Here is a 24,267-nt window from a genome sequence, read left to right on the forward strand (position 1 = left end):
TATTGATTTCCATACTAGATAGTAACCCAGAGACCATTTACAGAGTAAGGGTGGGTTACATACAATCACAGAATGTCCCCGTCCAAATGGAGCTTACAATCTAAATTTCTCTAACACAAGTACACACATGGTCATTAGGGAGTATAATGCGTGGGGGGCTGGGGGATTCTGAGAGACCGTCAGCAGAGCGGAGACGTTGCCCTGTCTGCCAGGGGAGTTGGGTAGTACGAGGAGATGTGTCTAACCTTCTAAAGAGGACTAGTGCATCAGGGGCAGAAGTATGGGAGACAATGGGGGCGCCTGCCGCCGGGCGCCAGCACTGAAGGGGCACCTCCTCCATCACCAACAATATATTCACCCCACTTAGGGCTGTAAATATGGGGGATAAGGGAGGCACTAAATGATAACTTGCCTCCGGGCGTCTGGGATGAACTTACACCACTGTAGTGGATGTAATGCCCACAGCAACCCAATTAGATTCTAGCTATCATTCTATGATGTTCTAGATAAGTGATATCCAGAATTTAATTGGTCACTGTAGGCAACGCCCCCATGGTTCCACTTTGTAAGGTTTGATAAATCCCCGCCCCCCCCCCCCCCAAATGTCCCTGTCATGCTGCTCTTCTAGAACAGTAATCAGTCATGGCCCCTGTGGGGGGGGGGGTTTTGGAGGCAGACTAGCGCTTGTTATGCTCCAGTGGAGTCTACGCCATGGGACTCCTACCCTACCTCCAAAATCTGCGTTTAGAAAACCTGTTCCGGCACATCTGCAGACCCCAGTCACCACCAGTGGGACAGCAGACCCCACGTGCAGTGCGCTGCGTAACTATATTGTATACATGAAATGAATAAATGCTTAGCAGATATGAGCATGGGGTCCCCCTGACATAGCGATAACCACCCCCAGGGCCCAGGCTGGCCATGAGCACAGGTCTGGTGCCTCTGTAGGGGGACCCAAAATCTTCTATCCTGACCCATCATGGAACCAGGTTTTCCATAAGCGACAGATGGGCAGTGGCTGGCGTTGTCCATTGATCATCGATGGTTTTGCACCTGGTGGGTCCTTTTTTTTCTGCATATGATCATTGATGTCCCCAGTGACACTTTTATAACAGGGTTATCAATGACAAATATCGTGTGAGTATAGTAATTACACAACACATTAAAAGCAATAAGCAACAGTTTATTAATAAGGATTATACATGTATATAAGCAGATAAAAGTTAACAAAAGATATACTCAGTACTTAATCAGCTGTATTCAGCAATTTATTCAGATAAGAGTCTCGGGGAGCCCCTCCCCCTTTCTCCAAGGCCCGGATAAGCAAAGTAACGTACGGGCAGCCAGTATATTGCAATCTCCACTCCTGTAAGAGGATACTGGGCCTAATTCAGACCCGCTCGCGAGCGCTCGCAAGCGGGTTGATGGTGCCCAAGTGCGCATGCGCACGACGGAGGGAGCTCCGTTGTGCGCATGCGCGAGACCCGAATAACGACAGCCTGGCCGTTGCTATGGGTCTCGCACCAAAGGGGGCGTGCTGTCGATGGTGAGTGACAGCACGCCCCCTTTGGTGGGTGTGCCGGGGGTGTGGCTGCCCAGACGGAGGCGTTGCCATGGGAACGCCTACCGTCTGGGTCCGTCCCCACTCACTAGTGATGTCAGTGGGAGTGTTTTTGGCTCTGATAGAGCCAAAAGCACTCCGGGCTTGCGGCAGACGAGACCCTACCACAAGGGTCTCGTCGCAAGCCCGATGGTCGCGATGGTCTTGATCTTTTTGGACGCTCGCATAAGCTGTGGGTGGTTACCCACAGCTATGTGAGCGGCCAGGAGGCCGCTCCAATTTCAGCTAGGACGGCCCTGATTCAGAGCGAGCGCTCTTGTCAGAGCGTCCGGCTCTGAATCAGGCCCACTGTTTGGTCTTTGCTAGCCTTATTTATTCCCTAGGAGAAGGGTGGGGGCAACAGTAACCTCCCGATTAATGTCTAAAAAATTATAACATACATACAATACCTGCATTAATCTTCTACTTTATTCCTCAGCAGGGGGCAGCATTGTCTCGAATATATGTATTAACAGAGTCACTAGTCCTTTTACATCACCGCAAAAACCTGGGTTATTGCCGGGCTAACCAGGGTCGCGGTTCATTGTAAAAGGGTTAACTGGGGTCCAGTGACCCGGGAATCCAACCCAGCTAGCTCCCCGGTTTGGTCAGAGAAGGACCCGGATTACAGGGCAGTGTGAACGGATAACCCAGGATGTCTGACCCATGTTCCGTTCACTGCATTGTGAAATCCACACCCCCAGCGCTTGTAGATTATGTCATCTCTAAGTGTCGGCATAGGTAAGCCCCGACAATAGCCCAGATCCAGCCTGCGGTGTAAACAGGTTGAAACCCGTGTTCAGTATCCCAGACTGGACCCAGGATTTAGGTGTAAAAGGGGTATAATAAAACTAATGTACCAAAGTGTATATTAGTTGACCCCGGCCACAGGGTTGGTGTATGTGAGCGTTTCCTTTGCTAGGGATCAGGGCCCTGGGGCTGGCATCATCACTGCCCTACAGCCCCTACACCTGGCTGTCTGGATGCCTAGAACGGTACCCTGTGGCCAATTGCGCTGTTTCAGTGCTGCTCATGCCCAGAAAGTCCAAAGTATGCTCTGGCCATGCAAACTGCCATGTGTATACCCACCCTGAGCGTCCGGGCAGCTCTCTAATTCTCCTGCCTACAGCCCCCGCCCATTCACATGACCTTGTGTGTTCGGGCGGGATGAGACTAATACCCCTCTTACACCGGAGCTAAAATCCGGGTTATTGCAGGGATAACCCGGGCAGCTCCCTGGTGTAAAAGGGGAGATGGTTGAATCGCCGGGTCGAGTGACCCGGCAATCCAACCCAGGTAAATAGCATTGTTTAACACGGACGTAGCCCGTGAAACCCTGCTGTGAGAACAGCGCACTCTGGGTCACGATGACCTGGAGTGCACTGCAAGCCGGCCGATTGGTCCGGCTTCAGTAGTGCAAGGAGATGACGTCATCTCCAAGTGTCCACTTTCACACCGGGAAAGCCGGGTCTATGCAGACCCGACTCCGATGTGAGCAGTGCCAACTCAGGAATATCCCGAGTCGGCGCCGGCTAAATTCCGGGTCTGATCCGGATAGGAACTCCGGGCCTGACAGCTATGCGAGCGGCCAGGAGGCCGCTCCATTTTCAGGTAGGAGGGCACTGATTCAGAGCGAGCGCTCTGGTCAGAGCGTTCAGCTCTGAATCAGGCCCTCTGTTCCAACTCTGGGTCAGACCCGGAATTTTGGTGGAAAAGGGGTATGACACAGGACGGCAGAGGACCGTGTTCCAGCACTGATTTTATTCTTAGGCTATAATAATATGCATACTTCCGTCAGCTTTAATCTGATCCCTTTGGGTGAGGAATCTCCACCTAAAATCTATTGGTCACCATTGAATTATATCGGATTGTCAGTTTGTCTACGATACACGTGGCCATTTTTTAAAAATCAGAATAATAAAAACTATCATACTGTAATGTATGTGGTCAGGGTATTATCTGTATAACATAAATAACAGCACCCAATGCGGGTTACAATACTGTAACGAATGTTATCTGCCGGTGAAACACAGGCAGACATGTTTGGCCAACACCTCCCCACACATGACCCCAAATACAGTGGCGTAACTAGGGTATTTGGAGCCCAGGGCAAATTTGAAAACGGAGCCCCCCCGTGGTCACTTAAAAATGGGGCGTGTCAACATGACACACCCCTTTATTTTCACGCTGACCATTCCTATCCATATGCACCTTAACCCCAGTCGTACCCCTTATACAGTACCCCCAGTATGCAGTTGTGGTCCCTCTTATGCAAGCCCATAGTAGTGCCCCTTATACAGTATCCCCAGTAGTGGTCCCTCTTATACAGCCCCCAATTAGTTCCCCTTACTCAGTACCCCCAGTAGTGGCCCCCCAAATGCAGTGCCCTAGTGTTCCCCCTTATGCAGTGCCCCCAGTAGCAGTCCCCACAATGCAGTGCGCCCAGTAGCAGTATCCCCTTATGCAGTGCCCTTTATATGGTGCCCCCAGTAGTAGTCCCTCCCCTATGCAGTGCCCTTTATATAGTGCCCCCAGCAGTAGTCCCCCCCATGCAGTTTTCCCAGTAGTGGTCCCCTTATGCAGGCACCCTGTAGTGATCTCCCCTATCCAGTGCCCCCTGTAGTGGCCCTTTCTATTATTGCCCCCAGTAGTGGTCCCCCGAGTGCAGTGCCTCTAGTAGGCCCCTTTTATAATGCCCCCAGTGGTAGTTCCCCCCCAAGTAGTAGTCCCCAGTAGAGTAGGTCCTCCCAATGGCGCCCCCAGTAGTAGCCACCCCTCCCCCAGTAGAGCTCCCCCCAGTAGTAGCCACCCCTCCCCCAGTAGAGGTCCCCCAGTAGTAGCCACCCCTCCCCCAGTAGAGGTCCCCCCAGTAGTAGCCACCCCTCCACCAGTAGAGGTCCCCCCAGTAGTAGCCACCCCCCTCCCCCGTTGTGCAGATAGGTTAAAAAAAAAAAATATATATATATATACATCTATAAAAATATACTTACCTGAATCTCTGCTCCTGCTCCTGGTCCAGCTCGCGACGCCGCTCCCGCCCGGGCGGGCGCGCTCAGCATTATGGGACAGACGTCATGACATCAGTCCCATTACCCACTGCAGGAGGCGGACGGAAGTCCGGCTCTTGCAGTGGGTGCTGCAGCAGTCAATGAGAGTCTATCTGACTCTCATTGGCTGCTGTTTAACACACGCATCGCCGCCAGCGCTGGCGGCGATGCGTGTGTAATGCACAGCCTGAGCCCGCCTCCTGGTGCTATTGGGCAAGCGCTCAGGGGAGGGAACGGGCTCAGGCGTGCAGCACAGGACAGGCGCTGGAAGCCTAGCGCCGGTCCTGTGTAAATGTGTAGCGCTGACCGCACTCATTGCAGTCGGCGCTACACTGGCTAACTAGGGCGGGCGGGCCGGTACCATGGCCGGCGGCGCCCCCCCACACCGCCGGTCCAACGGCGCCCAGGGCATGCACCCCGCCCGCCCTGCCCTAGTTACGCCACTGCCCAAATATCTATTTACCTATCTGTCTACATTATAATATTATTATGCTAGAATCCACAATATTATTCCCCCCTTCTTGTACTTGCAGTGCCCCGGAATGGGGTGAGGTTGATCCAAAAGTGAGAGCGGAGCTTAATTTCAAGTACGATGATGGAGAAACATGGTGAGTAAACACTGTTAGATTGTAAGCAACTCATTGCCCCAATTCCTTGGCCCCAGGCAGGGTTCAGGCTTGTACCACAGACACTAGACATGTGGCCTGATCCAGCTTTGGGAATAGAGTAAGATAGAGCAAGTCCTGGACAAACCACGTTGCAATGTAAGGGGTGCAGATACAAACATTTTTTTTTTGCATGCAGGGTAAATACTGGCTGCTTTTGCATGTAGCCCACAAATGTTGGATAGATTTATTTTTACACTGCAATTTAGATGTCAGTTTGGATGCACAGCTCCCAGATCTAACTCTGCACATTTTACATCTGCCCCCCCCCCCTTTTTCCACCCAAAACCCGGCTTCAACACGGGAAACTGAACACAGAGTGAGCATGGGACGGAGCCGAGTCTTACCCCTTTTACACCAGGGTCTGGACCTGGGTTATTTCCCAGGTCCAGCTGTTCACACTGGGCCAGTACCAGAGTCACACTGAGTCACCCAGTACCAGGGTCAGATTTCCGGGTCTTGAAAAAGAACCCGGGTCAAGTGACCCAGGTAGCTACCAGGGTCGGACCTATGATGAACCTAGGTAATGGTGCAGTGTAAACGGCGCAACCCGGGTTATCCGTCCTGGGTCATGCCTTAAATAAGCTGATTGGTGGTTGTGGAACAGACACCTCCCACTTTTTATAACCTCACAAGTTTAGCAGGGCAGAGCCAGGTTCAGTGTGAACGGGGCTGACCTGAGAATAACCCAGATCGATGGTGCTGTGTAAACGGTGTCTGACCTTGGTTGGAACCATGTCTGAAAACCCAGGTCGGACCCGGGTTTTTAGTGGAAAAGAGGTATTACTCTATTCCCAAATCTGCATGAGGCCCATGGTCCCTGTGGGAGCAGCGTGTGAATATTGAGAAATGATCAGATTATCAGGATGAATACAAATCTCTCTAGCAGCAAAACCCTTGTAGCTGGTCATTACGTTTCCAATTCAGATTGCAAATAAAACCACACAAACTATACGGCAATGATTCCATGTAGCACGTTATGTCCATGTAGTTGGGTGATTTTTTCTTTTGTACTGTGCATATGTCGCGCAGGGCATGTGTCCCGATTGTAGTCGTAGAGTCGCACCAAGCGGTATTTCAGCGCACAAAGTGGGTGTCTCAGTCCTTGCACATGCGGACGCACAGCTGTGCACCAGCAAAGGGCTTTGCAGCAGCGTTAGAATAAAGTCGCAGACACGACTGCAGCAACAGACGCTCACCAGCCTGCCGCTGTGTCTAACTCAGAATCAGGCCCTATTTGTGGATAAACCCTCATTCATTCCCTGTATCATTCATCAATCTTATTGCCTAATAAAGTCAGTTTTCTAATCTCCTAAATGATTTGTCGGCTTAGGACAGTAATCTCTCAGCTCTCGTTAGAGGGATTGTGGGGATAGTGACAGTGACGTGAATATACCTAGTAACAAGAGAACAGCACCAGGGAGCAGAGAAATAGAGGTTCTTACCTTGAGGTCGCCCACTGACTGCTCCCTGATTTTCCTCTTTTCTCTCGGCAGGCTGCCATTTTCCTCCTTCCTAGATGAGTTTTATCGAGTGGAAATCTGTCACCTGAACCTGGACACTGTCTGCAATGATGAGAATCACAGGTGGTGCCTAACAGAATTTAAGGGGAATTGGACAGCCGGATGCACTGCAGGAGGGAGCAACGGCAACCGTAAGAGAGATATTGTCTAACATTATTATTATTATTATTATATATATAAATAAACGCATGAAGGGGTTTTCCTCCTTTAACAATTTAATTCATACCTTTCCTCCTGCGACTTTTTCTAGATAGGCCAAATTTGAGTAATTATTTATTCACTTTGCCCTTGGATATGACACAGGAAAGCGGGGTTAAAGTGCACTGCCCAGTAAGCTCAGGATCCATTTGTATTTTCCATTTCTCATTATATTTTGGCCACTATAATCAGCAATATATTACTCAGACCAGACATTCTTAATCGCCTGAGGTCAGGAGATCAAGTCTAAGGGGTAAATTTACTAAGAATTGTGTTTGGCCCGAGTTTAAACACTCACAGCATGGTTGAAGCTCGGGTGACTTTTTCCAGCTGAATCAAGTTTTTCGATTGTGTATGTGTCATGTGAACGAGTTTATCCCCGAGTTCTGACCGCTGCCAAACTCACCCAAACATGCAGCCTGCACTTATCAGTGAGATACGTGCAGGCTGCTTGTGTGGGGATAAAAAATAAATAAAGGGTTAATGTTTTTTTTTTTTTTTTAAATGACATAGGGTCCCCGGGACTTGACAAAACACAAAAACGAGTTGCCTGTGCCATTTCGGACATGTAGAGATATATGTGTTACCACATATATCTCTACTCCGGTAAAAGAAAAAGACCGGCAGGTTTCTGTCATTCGCCGAGTCCGCCAGCCAATCAGAGGCCGCTCTACAGTTAGCGGCCGCTGATTGGCTGTGACCCACATGATGTCGACTGTCAGCCACGTGGGTCACGGCCAATCAGCGGCCGCTAACTGTAGTTCTGCCTCTGATTGGCTGGCGGGCCAGGCAAATGACAAAAACATCCCGGTCTCTGTCCAGGTGTTTCTCCTCTTGGAGGCTTATTCACTATCTGCCGCACATCTGCTCACTATCTGGTAAGCTTGCTGGAGCAAGCATTTCACCTACGGAGTCATCCAGTGTACAGAGCCCGTGTGCGGACCTATACCAGCAGTCAGGTGAGCACGACTGCGTGGAGTCGCCTCCCCGGATAACCCGCTTGCAGTCGGGCCAGCTTACCATACACAAAGTCGCAGGATCCACGATGCTGTATCTCCTAATTGAAGTTTGATACAGAGGACTATCCCGCAGTCTTCACGTTTTTCCTACAGACTGGAGTCTGACAGGGAACATCAGCGGGGTGAGTACTCAGAGCACATTGCTCATATATCTCTACCAATACTCAAAATTATATTCCATCTGCGGATTTATTCATTAGTGTGGAGACTTATCTTTATTCCAAATGAACATTGGATATTTCATCGCCATTTGTGACCTGTAGTTCCCACTTTCAGCTGTATGGATCAGAACTTTTTTATTTTTTATTTATTTTTTATATTAATTATCTATTCTTATTAATAACACCATTGTTTTTATGGTATATATGTGATATTATTTATGTACTCCCGGGAGTAATTGATATTGATATTAATTTATGATATTACTCCTTGTTTAATAAACACTGTACAATTTTCATTTTGGTCTGATAACATGCTCATGTTGGTTTAGCGCCTTTGCAGTATATCTCTGTTTTAGCTGCTTTTGTATTGGAGACAGGCAATCTCCAATTCTGCATATTGGCAGCCACACCCTCTGAGCTCTACTCAATACAGGTTCACTTGGGCGCCCAGGTTTTTCTTGTGTTATATATCTTTACATGCCTGAATTGGTCCGTGTAACACGTTTTTTTTTTGTTTTGTCAAGTCCTGGGGAGCCTACTGGACAAGTGCCACAGGGCAGGCACGCTGGCACCTGTAGTTCCACTGTAAAAAACAATAGTATAAATCTTTTTTTGACACTATTACCCATGCACCCACCGGCCAGGGGTGCAAGGAAGAGCCCCGGGCTTTAGCGTATGCCTGGGTTGCTCAGGAGAGGAGGGACCCCTTTATTTGGGGTACCCCACCTTCTCTGAGTTCCCTGGTTTGGGATGATCAGCTCGAGGTGTTAATGCTTTGGCTGGGGAGACCTGGTAGGAAGGGTCCCCTGGCTGTGGCATGACACCCCCATCTAGAAGTGAGTCCGGTGCTGGTTTTAAAAATAGGGGGAACCCCACAACATTTTTTCCCCTATTTTTAAAACTAGGACTGGCTCTGAGAGCCCAGTGCTGGTTAGAAAATACAGGTGAACCCTACTCATTTCCCCCCCCATATTTTTAGAATCGCTGGTTATGCTTTGGGGAAGGGGGGCTACGTATTTTTTTCTTAAATTAACCCTTTAGAGAGTAATAATTAGAGACAGAAATATGCACAGATCACACTGATGTGTGTATGTTTCTGCCAGACTGGCAGCTTAGGAGGGGGTCTATTTAAAACTTCTATTTAGGAGCGAGTTTGCTAAAATTACACCCGTGATTATAATCACGATTCTTGGTAAATTCCGGAGTTGTATCCCTGGCTATTAAAAGTACTTACGAGTTTGGCCGACAGAGTATTTATTTCTATCTATGTTCTCAACCAAGTTTTGTAGAAAGTTTCATGATTTATCGCCCTAGTTTTCCTTTAGTAACTTTGCAAGTTGAAAAAAATGGTCAAACACACCTGAGATTGCAATCTCGACCAAATACCATTCTTAGCAGATTTACCTCCTAGGAGTCTGCATCAAAATATGTCCTCCCGAACAATTACTTCACTGTGTAATAAATTATATTATTCATATTAATAACAGCACCCGGCATAAAGTATTTCAGCATAAAAATATGGCTTGGTCTTTGGGTCATTTTAACCACACTGACCAGTCATTGTAAAGCCAACCACATTGTATCAGATGAGATTTGAATTGATCCAGCAGGATAAATTACAGGTTTGCCAATAAACTTCACCACACTCATGTAAGGTCCTCAGCCGACCTCACAGTAACACAGTAATATGTGCAGATACTGTAGTTTCCATTGCAGTCCAATCTCATCAGGTCAGTACAATCATATCTGTGCAATTCTACCTACAGTATATGGGCGTATTGCTTACAGATCAAGCTTGCACTGCAACTTGTGTAGTCAGCCGTAGACAATACATAGGACTAAAGGTTTTTTGGGGAGATGTACTAAGCCTTGGGGAGAGATAAGGTGGATGGAGATAATGTCCCAACCAATCAGCTCCTAATTTTCACTTTACTGGGTTTGAAAAATGACAGTTAGGAGCTGGTTGGTTGGTACTTTATATCTCTCCACTCTCCCCTTAGTATATCTTGTGAGGCCAAGAGACCTCAATGCAGGAAGCCGACATGAGAATTATTTGGCTAATGGACAGATACACCCTGTTAATGGGAACGCAGACAACTGAAACGGACGTTCTTGTTAAGAGAGAACAAGTGCAATCAACAATATTCACTAATCTCCTGGTATTATTTATGTTATATTTTTATTTATACCTACAGTATATTAAATAACTGGTAATAAATAAAAAATATTAGCAACACTGGTGAATTATAACTATACCATTAATCACTCTTATAATTGTCTGTTACACACATGTCCTCTTCTCCTATTAATACTCGTCTTTCACAAATAGCAACGTTTTGGACCAACCCCCAGTTCCGCATCACCCTGGAGGACGCAGATGATGACCACAAAGGAAGCGCAGGCGCACCGCGCTGTGCGGTTGTCGTGAGTCTGATGCAGAAAGAGCGCAGGAGGAAGAAACCCCAAGGAGAGGATTTATTTATGATTGGTTACTATATATATAAGGTTAGTGTCAGGTTCTATTGGATTGGTTCAACAGGTATCAGTCCCTCCTGATCCCAATCTGTCAGGTGATCGACCACCTTAATTTGTCAGGTAAGCCGCTCGTCCCCATCTACTGTAGAAGGCCGATAATAGCCTGCGATGTAATTACCCAATTGCTCACACTGTGCATTCTGATAGATAAAAGAGTTAACATGTCACACACCATCATGTAAAGGGTTAACACAGCCAAGCAATCTGGACCTCATTCAGAGTCGGTCATTGCGGCTGCTCGGTCGTACGCAGCCGATGTTCGCTAAACTGCGCATGCGTAAAATTCGCAATGCGCGTGCGCAAACTAGCTGTTACGATCAGAAATTTCTCTCTCCTTGAACACAGCCAGGTCGGTAGTTTGAGTGACAGAATGAACCGTTTGTGGGTGGTAACAGGGGAAGGTGCTTGAAAACGGGGGAGTGGAGATCCGAACGCAGGCGTGCCTAACGGTCAAAACGGCGTTTAATGGGAGTGCATAATTAACAAAGTAGTGTCATGGCACACGTGACATGGTGGTTATTGCACTGACCTGATCGTAGTGCTTAAGAGAGGGTATGGTCTGCCTTAAGCTCTGCGATCAGCTCCAATGGGTCCCGGTGGTCGCGCTTAATCCTTATATCCCAGGAGATGACGTGTGTTGTGATCGAGAAGGGGGCGTGATTTAGCTTCTTACCCTCGGTCGTTAAGGTAACAATCTCATCTTAGAGACGCAACTTGCGATCGCTTCATTTGCATATCCGGCCCCTTTCCCCTACGACCGAGCGGCCGCAACGACCGACTCTGAATGAGGTCCTCTATCTCTTCTAAACAGGCTACATAACTATTTAGTGTAATAAGAACATCAACTTATTAAACTGAGGACCTGATTCAGAGCCGGATGCTATTTGCGGACGCTCGTTCATAAAAAGGGGCTGGCTATTTAAATTAAGCGCTCGCTCTTTGCGGTCTGTTGACGCCTCTATGTCTGAACGAGCGAACGATACATGCGCTCACTATTTTGGAAAAAACGCCCCCTGGCCGCTCGCATCCTACGTCATCTCCGTTATTTATTTGATTAATCGAGTACATCGAAAGGCGTCTGAACTGCTCGCAGTGCTTGTGGTTGGATTTTCCTACCGCAATCATGCGAGCAGTTCAGGCTAAAAGACAACCAAGTGACGTGGTCGATGACGCTGCTTTGTTAATTATACACACCCTTAAAACGCCCGTTTTGACCGTTTGGCACGCCTACGTTCGGATCTCCACTCCCTGTTTTCAAGCACCTTCCCCTGTTACCACCCACAAACGCCTCATTCTGTCACTCAAATTAGCAGGCATTCGCTATTTTGCGAGCACACGATTTTCGACCGCACTGACTGGTTCGCGCATGCGTACTAAAACCCATACGCATGCGCAGATGTGCGAACATCGCTCGGAGCGAACGAGCGGCCGCTTACGAGTGGCTCTGAATCAGGCCCAGAGATGTAATATATTAAATAAGTACAATCTTAGATAATATAAAACCAATGAATAAAGATGACTTATAGCATACGACAAAAACAACTATCTAACAAAAGCAGAAAATACATATGATCTAGAACTTACATACAGTACAAGCTTATACAAATACTGACACGTACCAGGTCCTTTATGTCGAGCATCATGACAAACCCAATTTCATCATTAATCAACCAAGTACAATTTTATCAATGTATAGGTATCAGACAGAACTGTGTATAGTTGAGCTTATATGAAAACTTTTTGTTTTACAATTAATATTAGATGTATTCTGCTACACAGTGGGGCTGATTCTGTGTTGGTCGGATCTCTGATAACGGACACAAATGGCGAGTTTTTGCAAAACGGCGCATGCACAGATATAAACTTTCGCATTTTTGCATATGTCCATCCTGTTCAGAGTCGATTGGAACTCGGACCGATCCTTCTTTCCCTGTAATAGGACGTTTTAGGTTAGCACCTGGACGGTGACAATGCGATCGCACGTCACCATGGGCGTGTATCTAAAGCTATGTGCGGTTTGTGCATAAAGGGGAGGACAGCCTGTTTCTGACGGATCTCTCGCACCTAGTATGGGGCCTGTGTAAGAGCTTATGCCAATGATGACAGTTGCGGCAGCCAGCGTCAAATCAGTGGGCAACATGGGTTTCCACTTGCAGATGCATGAACCCCCGCATTAGCGCTACAGATTCTCACATTAGCGTAAGGTAGTGAAACAGGCTTCCATGGCCGCCCGCGGCTTTACGTAGAACTCAGAATCAGTCTAATAAACTGAGAAACATGGGCATGGCGCTCGGTTTCCCAAAATTACTATTTGTATCATAAATATAGATTGGTATTAAAAAATAAGTCAATTCCTCCAAAATGCATACAGGGCTTCTGGATGTACCCCCGCGATTTGACAACACACACTGTATATGAAATGTAATATTTGTTATGAGGCTGATACTTAGTTCCTTCCTCGTCCTATTTTGCAGATCCCCAATGAGGTATGATGTTCCTGCTGTCCTGGTGTCCTCTACACTCCGGAATATACAGGACTTTCTCTGTCTCATTCCTTCTTTTCCCCTTTGTATGTACAGATGGAGCACGATTGTTTATAACTAAATGTGCGAGTTAGTGCCAGTCTCATGGCGATGTTCCCGCTGACCCTTAGCACTGACATAGAATGTTGGGGGCGAGGTTGCTTGGATCGATGGTCGCTTACACCAGATTGTGACATCAGGGCCTGATTCAGACCTGCTCGCTAAGATGCAAACGCTCGCTGCTGCCGATGGTATGCATTGTGCGCATGTGTATGCATCGCAGTGCGCATGTGCATACATTAGTGAAAGTTCACAATGCGTTCGCTCGCTGAACATAGACAGCCCAGCAGAGTGAGTGACAGGGGAAGCCATTTGTAGGTGGTAACAGGGGCTGGCCATCAATAACGGGGGAGTGGAGGTGCAAACGCAGGCGTGCCTGAGCATCTCAGCGGCATGTTAGAGGTGTACATAATTATAAGACAGCATCATAGTAGACGTCACCTGGCTTGTTCTTACACTGAAGTGCTCGCAGTGCCTGCGGCAGGGTATGGTCATCCTCAAGCGTTGCGATCGCCTCCGATGTTACCCGATGTACCGATGGTTGCATACACTTCCTGGACATGACATGCACAAGTGGGCGTCTTAGTACAGGCTGGTGGGTGTCTGCATACACTATGTGATCGCTCTCTAAGAAATACTGGGCGTGCTAATGCATTGCTGTGCGAGTGCACTGCCTACACAATTTGCATACACATCTAGCGAGCGGCTTTGAATCAGGCCCTCAGTCCTAAACAATCATGGTCCATCTGTATGTGTGTATCATAATAATTCCTAATTACTTAGTTGGTTCTGTTGTTTTTCCCTTGAGTGTATATGTACTAATATTGCCAATGTCTTAGTACATTTACAACGTAGAGTTATAACCCCCCCAGCATAACCAGATCACTGGAAGTCACCATATTAAATATGTATTTTATGCGCTAGTAAATTTAGCCTTAAATAAAGGACATGTCCATTGTTCTTCCCTGGCAACAATTATTTTAAGACTGGACGACACCTTTAGAGACTGGTCTACAATGTGGAAAGTTGGCCTCACTGGTGTATACTGTTGGGTCTAGATCTGCAAGTGTTATACAATTCCTAATGCATCTTTATGTGGCCAGAAATGTATTCAGTCATTGCCAATAATTACAGCGCTTGGGCGTTTACATCAGTGAGATGATGGTAGAATGATACATAAAGGCCCAACACTATGCACCATGGGTAACCCTGCACATAAGACATACATTACCGCTGGCAAACTTTAAAGGCTCAAGAAAACTTTATTGGTTCCCTAAGCTCTAAAACATGGAGGAGACAGACGAGGGACCCCCACCATTTAGATATGGGTTATGCACTGTATTATGGAAGGACAGGTCCAAAATGAAGCTTCTTTAAACGGTGCAGAAAATCACAAATACGGTAAATATACAATAAGAACAAGTAGCGGTTGTTTAAACTGTATAACTAAGCTGTGTATTTACATATCTGTGTCAGACTTTCTCAGAGTTCCCGGTGGGGAAGGATTTCTTCAAGAAAAATAAAGAGGTTCCTCGCGTAGACGTGTACAGAAAGTACCGGGAGGTGTCAGACCGGTTCCAGCTTCCTGTCGGGAAATACTTGATTGTCACAACAACCTACAATCCCAACGAAGAAGCCGGTTTTTGCCTTCGAATCTTCACAGAGAAAAACGTTTCAGCTCTGTAAGTGGAAGAAGCGTTTACTGTGAGCGGAAGTAACCAACCAATCACTAGCTTTCCTTACACCCATAATACCAGCTGTCACCTGGGAGAATGGGCTAGAACTGGGGGCTGAGTTAGGACCAAGGGTGTAGCTGACAATTCCCAGGTGGTCTAGGACACTTCTCCACCTACTGTACAACGAGAGAGATCTGCATCCAACATACAGAACTAGAGATATGTTACAGATCATATGTGTGCACCGGTATCCGGATAATATGTCTACAATACAAAGGTAGGCAATCAATAGGTCAACACCAGAAGGTCAACAGGGTCAATATTCCAACAGGGACATTAGGTCGACAGGTAATTGGTCGATAGTGACTTAGGACTACAAGGTTAATAGGTTGACAAGATTAAAAGGTCGACACTCAGATTGTCGACACACACACAAAAAAAGGTCAACATATGGTTATTCATGATTTTTACGGTTATTTTTAGGCTTAGGCTTGGGGTTATGACTAGGCGAAAATAACAAAAACAAGTTTACATTTTTTGTGTCAACCGTTTGAATGTCGACTTTTTAACCCTGTCGAACCTGTCACTGTCAACCAATTACCTGTTGACCTAATGTCCCTGTTAACACATTGACCCTGTTGACCTATAGACTTCTGTCTTCTTGTTTATTGAAGACCTATCAGTCCACACTGTTTGCATCAGGGACTCTAAGTTGATCATTTTCTGACTGACAGTCATTCAGGGAGCCGCTACAGTACATAGGGGCTGACGCAGAGGGAGGACTGCGCCGGTTGACGTACCTTGTGTGAATTTGCACTGTGCTCATCCTAAACAACGGGCCTGACGTAACACTGCATGTATGTGCAATGCCGAGCACAGATTCACGATTATCAGGAATCCGCGTGTGCGCAGGACCCGTCCTGCAAATGTTATCGCACGCAGGCCCCCGTATGCCTTTGCCTGATTGACAGGCAGAGGCAATTACAGGGCAGGGGTGGGGGCGTTCCCGGAAACTAGGGCGTGTCGTCCCCATTTTAAGGGAATGGCCGGCCAGCCTCAGGTGAGGCTTACTCAGCTGGCTGGCTCCATCCACCATCGTGACCCATGGTTGCAATGCTTATGCCAGCCTGTGACCTTGGATGGCAAGTGCAGCAGGGGGTATTATACGCCTGCATCCAGCTTTTTAATTCCCTCCACTAATGAATCACCCCCAGTGTGCGCATATGCGTCCATGCAGCTATGCCCGATACTGTCACCTTCTCATGTCAGTTATCATGAATTCACACAATTGTGGGCACGTATAGACTGGTGCAGACTGGTATCATCTGCAGGTAGTCAGGGACGGGTACAGATACTGGAGGTGATAATGATGGTCCCCAGCATTAGTGAGCTGATTGTGATTAGCTGCTTGTGAATGCTCTGCTGGAACTGATACATGATGCTATTCTGAGCTGGTTTATTATACAGATATTTTGTTTTGTTTTAGGCTTTTGCAAGTGCAACATGTGAAGCTGTTTTTTTTGTATTAGAAAGATTTTTGCAGTTTAATTGATTCCTCATAACAAATGTGTCTGTTGCGCACAATATAAATGTCTGACAATACGGGCACAAGTGGGACGTAAGTGTCTGGCGCATTAGCTGCTGTTGCCGACCAGAATTCTTTTTAAGTTGTGACAAAATGTGCACTAAATCTGCATCAGGCCCACAGTCGGCACATGGTCTATAAACTGGAGAAGGCATGACTGGTATACCATTGGTACTGTGGGCTTGATTCAGACCTGTTCGCAAAGCTGCGTTCGCACGTAGCTGGCCAATTTTCGCAATCTACGGATGCATATAAGACGCAATGCGCGAGCGCGAACCAGATGCTGCGGTCGCTTCCTGTACTCAGAGGCCCCGCAAGCATGAGTGACAGGATGTGGCGTTTGTGGGTGCTGACAGGAGATGGTCGATAGAGACGGGGGTGTGGTGCTGTGAACGCAGGTGTGCCTGAGCGTCAAAACGCCGTTTCAGGGGCGTGCATAATTAAGACGCAGCGTCATGGTACATGTCACGTGGCTGTATTACACACTGCAGTGCTCGCAGTGCTTGCGTTAGGGTATGGTCACCCACAAGTACTGCGTATTGGTCCGATGTTACTTGATGTTACCGATTGTTGCATTCACGTCCTGGAGATGACGTGTGTTACTATGGGAAAGTGTGCGTCTTATTACATGCTGGTGAGCGTTTAAATACACACCGCAATCACACGCTAAGGCATAGTGGGCGTGCCAATGTCTTGCTGTGCGATCGTGGGACTTGCATACTTTGGCAGCTGACAGCTGCATGCGAACGCATCTAGCGAATGGGTCTGAATCAGGCCCTATGTGCGATACAGTTCTTCCCTAGGTGGACTGCACCTCAATACAGGTGTCACCCTTTAAGGCAGATCTTCAGAGGAAGAACTCTCAACACAATTTCAAACTATGGTACTTAAAGGGTAACTCCACCCTCATACTGTGTGCTATTGTATCCAGTGCACTGAGCTGTATACTGTGTGCTATTGTATCCAGTGAACTGAGCTGTATACTGTGTGCTATTGTATCCAGTGCACGGACCTGAGCTGTATACTGTGTGCTATTGTATCCAGTGCACTGACCTGAGCTGTATACTGTGTGCTATTGTATCCAGTGCACTGACCTGAGCTGTACACTGTGTGCTATTGTATCCAGTGCACGGACCGGAGCTGTACACTGTGTGCTATTGTATCCAGTGCACGGACCTGAGCTGTATACTGTGTGCTATTGTATCCAGTGCACTGACCTGAGCTGTATACTGTGTGCTATTGTATCCAGTGCACTGACCTGAGCTGTATACTGTGTGCTATTGTATCCAGTGCACTGACCTGAGCTGTATACCGTGTGCTATTGTATCCAGTGCACTGACCTGAGCTGTACACTGTGTGCTATTGTATCCAGTGCACTGACCTGAGTTGTATACTGTGTGCTATTGTATCCAGTGCACGGACCTGAGCTGTATACTGTGTGCTATTGTATCCAGTGCACGGACCTGAGCTGTATACTGTGTGCTGTTGTATCCAGTGCACTGACCTGAGCTGTATACTGTGTGCTATTGTATCCAGTGCACTGACCTGAGCTGTATACTGTGTGCTATTGTATCCAGTGCACTGACCTGAGCTGTATACTGTGTGCTATTGTATCCAGTGCACTGACCTGAGCTGTATACCGTGTGCTATTGTATCCAGTGCACTGACCTGAGCTGTACACTGTGTGCTATTGTATCCAGTGCACTGACCTGAGTTGTATACTGTGTGCTATTGTATCCAGTGCACGGACCTGAGCTGTATACTGTGTGCTATTGTATCCAGTGCACGGACCTGAGCTGTATACTGTGTGCTGTTGTATCCAGTGCACTGACCTGAGCTGTATACCTGCTGTCGTATAATAGGACAATGCAAACAAACCAGTCTGTCTGGAAGATAAAACACTGAACGTGGGGTCCTCTTTATGTTAGGACCAGGGAATGGGGCAGCTGCCAGCAGCTGGGATCAGACATCACTCCCTACTGATAAATATCATGAGGGAGAAAAGTTTCATGCTTCAATATTCAGTTTATTAACAGGATAAATATTCTCACTAATGGACGTTTATTTTATTTTAGCGACGCTGGAAATGTGGTGGATACACGTCTATATGAGGTAAATTATTCATCTGGTATTATTTTATGCTTTCTCATACAATTACAGCATCTTATAATCATCAGTGTTATAAATCTATGGGCCTGATTCAGAGCCGCTCGTAAGCGTCCACTTGCTCGCTCTAAGCGATTTTCTCCTGTCTGCGCATGCGTGCGGTTCTGAATACGCATGCGTGAACCAGTCTGTGCGATGGGAAATCGTGCGCTCGTAAAACAATGGGTGAGCGGTACTTTGAGTGGCAGATAGTGGCGTTTGTGGGGGGTAACAGGGGAATGTACTTGTGAACGGGGGAGTGGTGCTGCTAACGCAGGTGTGTCTGACCGTCAAAACGGCATTTTAAGGGCGTCCACAATTATCATGGGTTCGTCATATGACGCGGCAGTAGGTGTAATTTGACAAGAAGCACTCGCACTGCTTGCGGTAGGGTAAGGTCTACCACAAGCAGTGCGTGTGCTTCCGATGGCTCTCGATGTTAACGATGGCTTTAAACACTTCCTGGAGATGACGTTAGCTGCGAGCGGCAAGGGGCGGTATTTCAATGAAATGCGATCACATTTTTCTCGCTCGCTGAGACATAGAGGGCAGGCGAGGAATTTGAATAGCCAGCCCGTCAGCAGCGAGTGTGCGGCCGCTTACAAGCGGCTCTGAATCAGGCCCTATGTCTGTCACAATTCCCAACATTTTATGTTATTATATTAATTATCATGGAGGACTACTAGTTCTAATAATCAATGGCGGGAGATCCCCAGATAATAGCCACCACCTGTTCTACAGTATAAAGCTACTACCCACACGCTATTATAAAGCATGATTTTTATGGGGTATTAAAAAAATATATATCCCTCCGGTCATTTGCTTTGTTATGACGCATATGGCAGCAGTGACCTTATACAAATAATAAGGAGGAGACAGATTCATGAGGACTCTCTAGTAGTTTAAAAAGACATAAGGCTGCTGACACTCACTTTTGGGAAGAGTAAAAGGTTCTCTTGTTTATCATATGGTCAGACAAATCTGTATTTGGTTTTCTCAGTTCCTAGTTTTTGTTACTCTTTTGTTTCTTTGTTTTTGGGTTCCTTGAAGCCTTTATTGAACTCAGCTCCAGATACAGAATCTCATGTTGGATTTGAGGATCAGGGTGAAGAGGTAACGTATGTTATTGTTATGTTAGATTGTCAGCTCTTGTGACTTGGGGCATCAGTTTTATTTTGTTGAAGTGATCTGCTGTAAAGGTGGGTACACACTAGGACGACGGATCGGCCGTACGTCGTATCTGACAATTGGTAAGTGCATACCCACTTACCAATCGTCGGCCCGATGTGTCATGCCTGACGGCACAACTGACTGGGCATTTACATGTGCCCACCCAGTTTTGATGTCTGTCACCCGCGGCCTCTGCAGTAAGTGTACGGGTGGTCAGCTGACGGCCCCTACACACAGCACGATATACAGATATATCTGCAGATACATCGGCCATCGGCAGAGCTGACACGATATGTCTGTGAATGGCCTCAATCACAGACATATCGTCTGTACACATTGGCCGATGCACAAACGATATATCGTCCATTCAATTTAACGGTCGATATGTCAGCCAGTGTGTACCCAGCATAATGCTTTCATGCAACATTGGCAGTATATTATATGGTGGACCTGTGCCTCATAGGACACGTTCCGTGGTTCCGTACAGGCGGAGAGTTTACATTGTGACTATCGGTAGCTATAAATCGAGATGAGCGATTCATCCTGCCGTGTGGTGTGACTGGGGTAGTATTGGGAACACTTGTTTAATGATAAGTAAGTAATACCTGACACCTCATCAGAGAAGGATAAACATTTAGTAGTTTTGCTGGACTAATCCATATGTAATCTAATATCTCCCACCACTCTCGCCCTTACATAGTCCTCATACCTCTTAGCAGGGGAATCAATCTGCGGCATTCCATCTGATGTGGAACTACGCATTTCAGCTGGCCCTGACAAAGTGCTGCTGTTAGGGCATGCTAAAACTGTGGCAGGGCATGCTGGGATGTGTAGTTCCACAGTAGCTAGAGTGCCACAAGTTGCCTACCCCTGCCTTGGAGTTTATTCAAAAATCACATTCTGCAATGTAAAATCTTTTTTATTCCATGGCGCGCAGAATCAGGCGCAGTAATGTGATTAGCCCGTATTCAGGATAGACGGCCCCTATTTGCCCAGCTGCGCACATCAGGCATAGTAACATTTTGCTGCAGGTTCCCATTTTCCCCGTTCATAAATCACCTTTTGCCGTCTTTCATTTTCCCCATATAAGTCACCAAAATGTTTGTCCTTTGCATCCACCCATTGTACAATACACAAATAAGTAATATAATCACAGAAACAGATTTTATAGCATTGTCAGCCCTGAGATTACAGCTGTATCATTTCCATATTAAATGCTGTGAATGATCTGTTACTTAGAGCATCTTCACTGCGCGTTTCTCCCATCAGAATGGTGAATACAATGTGGAGGATGTGCAGGGTTTCCTGAACCTGAGATTACTGCAGCGTAAGTTGTGTGTACAGTAGATGTATTATAACCCCGTATGTTTCTGATTATATTGTGTAAAATGTAAATACATTTCTAAAATCTATGTTTGGATTTCTCCCCAACGCGTTTCTATGTGCAGATCCTGATATCAAATCCAACGGATTCAGTCTGAGAACATGCAGAGAAATGATTAATCTGCTGGATGTATCCTTCCCCAGATACATGTGATACTGTCATTACTATAAGATGTCACTATATATATTATATTATAGCTTTATAATGTGTGGTGGGCCTCACGCCCTGTAATCCCATCTTTCCTCTATAATATCCACTCGGCAGCGTTGTTTGTATATAAGGAGGGCAGAGAGTTCTCATAGCCGGAGGACAGGGCATGGGGAATCAGAACGTGAACGTGGGACATAACTGGACAGCTCAGCAGCCACCCAATCAGTGGCCACGTGCAGTATACAGTCCTGCAGGCCTAGTGGTCTGAGGGGGAGATGTATCAAGCAGTGTAAAGAGTGGGGAAGTGGACTGGTGGAGAAGTTGCCCATAGCATCCAATCAGCCTCAAGGTAAGTTTTATCAGGTACATTCTATAAAATGATAAGTAGAAGCTGGTTGGCTGCTGTGGGCACTTCTCCCCGCTTGGCACTGCTCGATACATCTCCCCCTGAATCCCCAGATTTGATCGGATCCTCATTTTGCTGCCCATAGTGGGGAAACAACAATGTAGTGTCATGTGATCATTCAAAGCCAATCAGGAGCCGGCGTTGAGAGCTGGTGCTCTCACTAACATCATGTCATTCAGGTATATATAAAGGTGCAACATGTAACATGTTATATAGATGTATTCTCTGGTCAGAGATCTGGTTAATGTGTAATTGTCTGTCGCTGACTGGTAAAAAGTTAAATCTTAACTGGGGAAAGTAAAGGTGGACAATACCGGGACACTGAGTAACGAAGAGTTAAAGATCCTCTGGATGAAGCTGGAGAATTACATGGTAAGTGTACATGTTGTTACTATAGCTAATTCCTTTGTCTGAACATTTATTATGGATTCTTTGAATACTGTACAACATCTGTTAAGACCAGTGGTGTCAAACTCGGGCCCTTCAGCTTCAGTGGGACTACATATCCCAGCATGCCCTGCCACAGTTTTAGCATGCCCTAATAGCAAAACTGTGGCACTGCATGCTGGGATGTGTAGTTCCATTGCAGCTGGAGGGCCTGAGTTTGACACCACTGGTTAAGACTGAAGCCAGGGGGTAATAACAACCCCCCTTTCACTGACCATATGTTTTTAAAATAGCAATATTGTAGGCGTGCCACCTCTATTGGTAAATGAGGCTCCCCAGACATTCGCCTACCACTTGGCTTCACACTTATGCCAGACTGTAGCCTGGTACCCACCCATGCTTTCTCCACATGGGTAGTGTTGGACATTACAAGTTTACTTCCCTGGCTGCAATTGTGTCTATTACAGCTAGGGGGCGACCCTTACTAGCACATTCTCATCCTATGGCACATATCCCCGGCCAGACTGTAGCCTGGTACCCAACCATTCTTTCTCCACATGGGTAGTGTTGGACGTTACAAGGTCACTTCCCTGGCTGCAGTTGTGTATGCTACAGCTAGGGGGGGACCTTTGCTTGTAAATTCTCATCCTACTGTAGGGATGGCCATTGGTGGGGTGACCATCAATGTTTACCATTTATGGACCCATCGGTGATTACCATTGATGGCACAAAAACAGGTATTGCACCCCCTCTATGGTCACCTCTGCTGCGTATATGGCGGGCCAATCAAAAATGAGGTGGGGCTTAGTGCCCACCAGGGGGCAAGGCTTAGCTCATCCTGCCACAAAAAAAAAAACCCAACAGCTCCCACTCATCCATCGATGGCAGAGAACCACTAGTTAACATCAACAGCAGCCATTGATGTTTTGAAACCATCAATGGTTGATGGCCATCCCTATCCTTCCATTTATACTGTATCTCCTGCCAGATATGGGATCACTGCAAATTCCACCGTGACATCCCGGCCGTTCCCTCTCCCCGTACTCCACTTTGGGGCAATGTTGAGTCTGTTGCTGGTCCGTCCTCCCCTCCTTTCTCTCACTGGTGTTATATGGGTGTTATAGTGGTGCTAGAAGTCCCGGATAATGGTGGCCGCACCTCACTGCATCTACAGATTAAACCCTATGAGGCTCATTCTAAATCAGATTCATCCGCGTGTGACACAGAATCAGCCCCTATATTTCCTCACTTGTCACAACGCACATCGCCAGATCCTTCATGCAGCTCCAGTTTTCTAACACTTGGACGGCTGTCTCCGAGCCGCATCATCTCTCCCATCAGATTATGGGCCATATCCAATTAGCAGCGGTAAATTACCGTGGCTAATTAGCTCGCCAGGGGCTCGCTCGGGGCTATCTGATTAGCCCCGAAGTCCGCCTGACAATGGCACTTATCAGGGTTTTTTTCGGGACCTGATGTGTCCCGAAAAATAATCCACGATAAGTGCCGTTTTTTAGCCCAAAAAAGGGCGAGAACACATAGGTCCGCGAGCTTATCGCGGCTCCTATGTGTTAACGGGCAAACTATCCTATTATTTGGCTCGAAATAATAGGATAGGGAGAAAAAAAAAGCGGCGAAAATTGGCGAAAAATCCCCGTTTTTCGCTGGTCGCGGGGATCAATTAGCACCCGGACAGTGTTCGGGGCTAATTGGATCTGGCCCTATGTCATCAGTACAGTATGAGGTATGTTTATTGGGCTCAGTAGTTCTATGATAAGGGGGATGTCACTGTATAAGCTGCTTACATGCATATTATTATGTGTATTTTTGTATGTTTTTGTCTTTTCAAAACCAAAATGAATGTATGGCGCACTAGTCACTTAACAAACATCAATATAAACACTTCTAACCAAAATATCAAATATAATAGGAAATAAATGTAGCAACCTCTTATACGGTGCTACTAAAACCTTCTATAAAGATTTCCCAAATAGATGCGCAGATATTAAGTGACTGGGGGTACACAATATGCGA

At 46.8% G+C, this 24,267-nt stretch overlaps 1 protein-coding gene across 1 annotated transcript in view; it reads left to right on the top strand.

Annotated features, from left to right (window-relative positions):
- LOC148453686 (calpain-8-like) overlaps nucleotides 1-22,218 on the top strand; it is a gene marked incomplete at its 3' end in the record, with an annotated part of 52,210 nt that extends 29,992 nt beyond the window's left edge. The window contains exons 8-17 of the mRNA XM_088461860.1: nucleotides 5,181-5,255; nucleotides 6,809-6,966; nucleotides 10,543-10,718; nucleotides 13,223-13,234; nucleotides 14,807-15,012; nucleotides 18,667-18,703; nucleotides 19,787-19,849; nucleotides 21,176-21,233; nucleotides 21,355-21,419; nucleotides 22,150-22,218. Of these exons, the coding sequence (XP_088317986.1) occupies nucleotides 5,181-5,255; nucleotides 6,809-6,966; nucleotides 10,543-10,718; nucleotides 13,223-13,234; nucleotides 14,807-15,012; nucleotides 18,667-18,703; nucleotides 19,787-19,849; nucleotides 21,176-21,233; nucleotides 21,355-21,419; nucleotides 22,150-22,218 (919 nt within the window). The remainder of the gene's footprint in view (nucleotides 1-5,180; nucleotides 5,256-6,808; nucleotides 6,967-10,542; nucleotides 10,719-13,222; nucleotides 13,235-14,806; nucleotides 15,013-18,666; nucleotides 18,704-19,786; nucleotides 19,850-21,175; nucleotides 21,234-21,354; nucleotides 21,420-22,149) is intronic.
- Nucleotides 22,219-24,267: the final 2,049 nt, after the last annotated feature.

Source organism: Taudactylus pleione, unplaced genomic scaffold, assembly GCF_031769625.1.
Source record: "Taudactylus pleione unplaced genomic scaffold, aTauple2 ptg001117l, whole genome shotgun sequence".
NCBI lineage: Eukaryota > Metazoa > Chordata > Amphibia > Anura > Myobatrachidae > Taudactylus > Taudactylus pleione.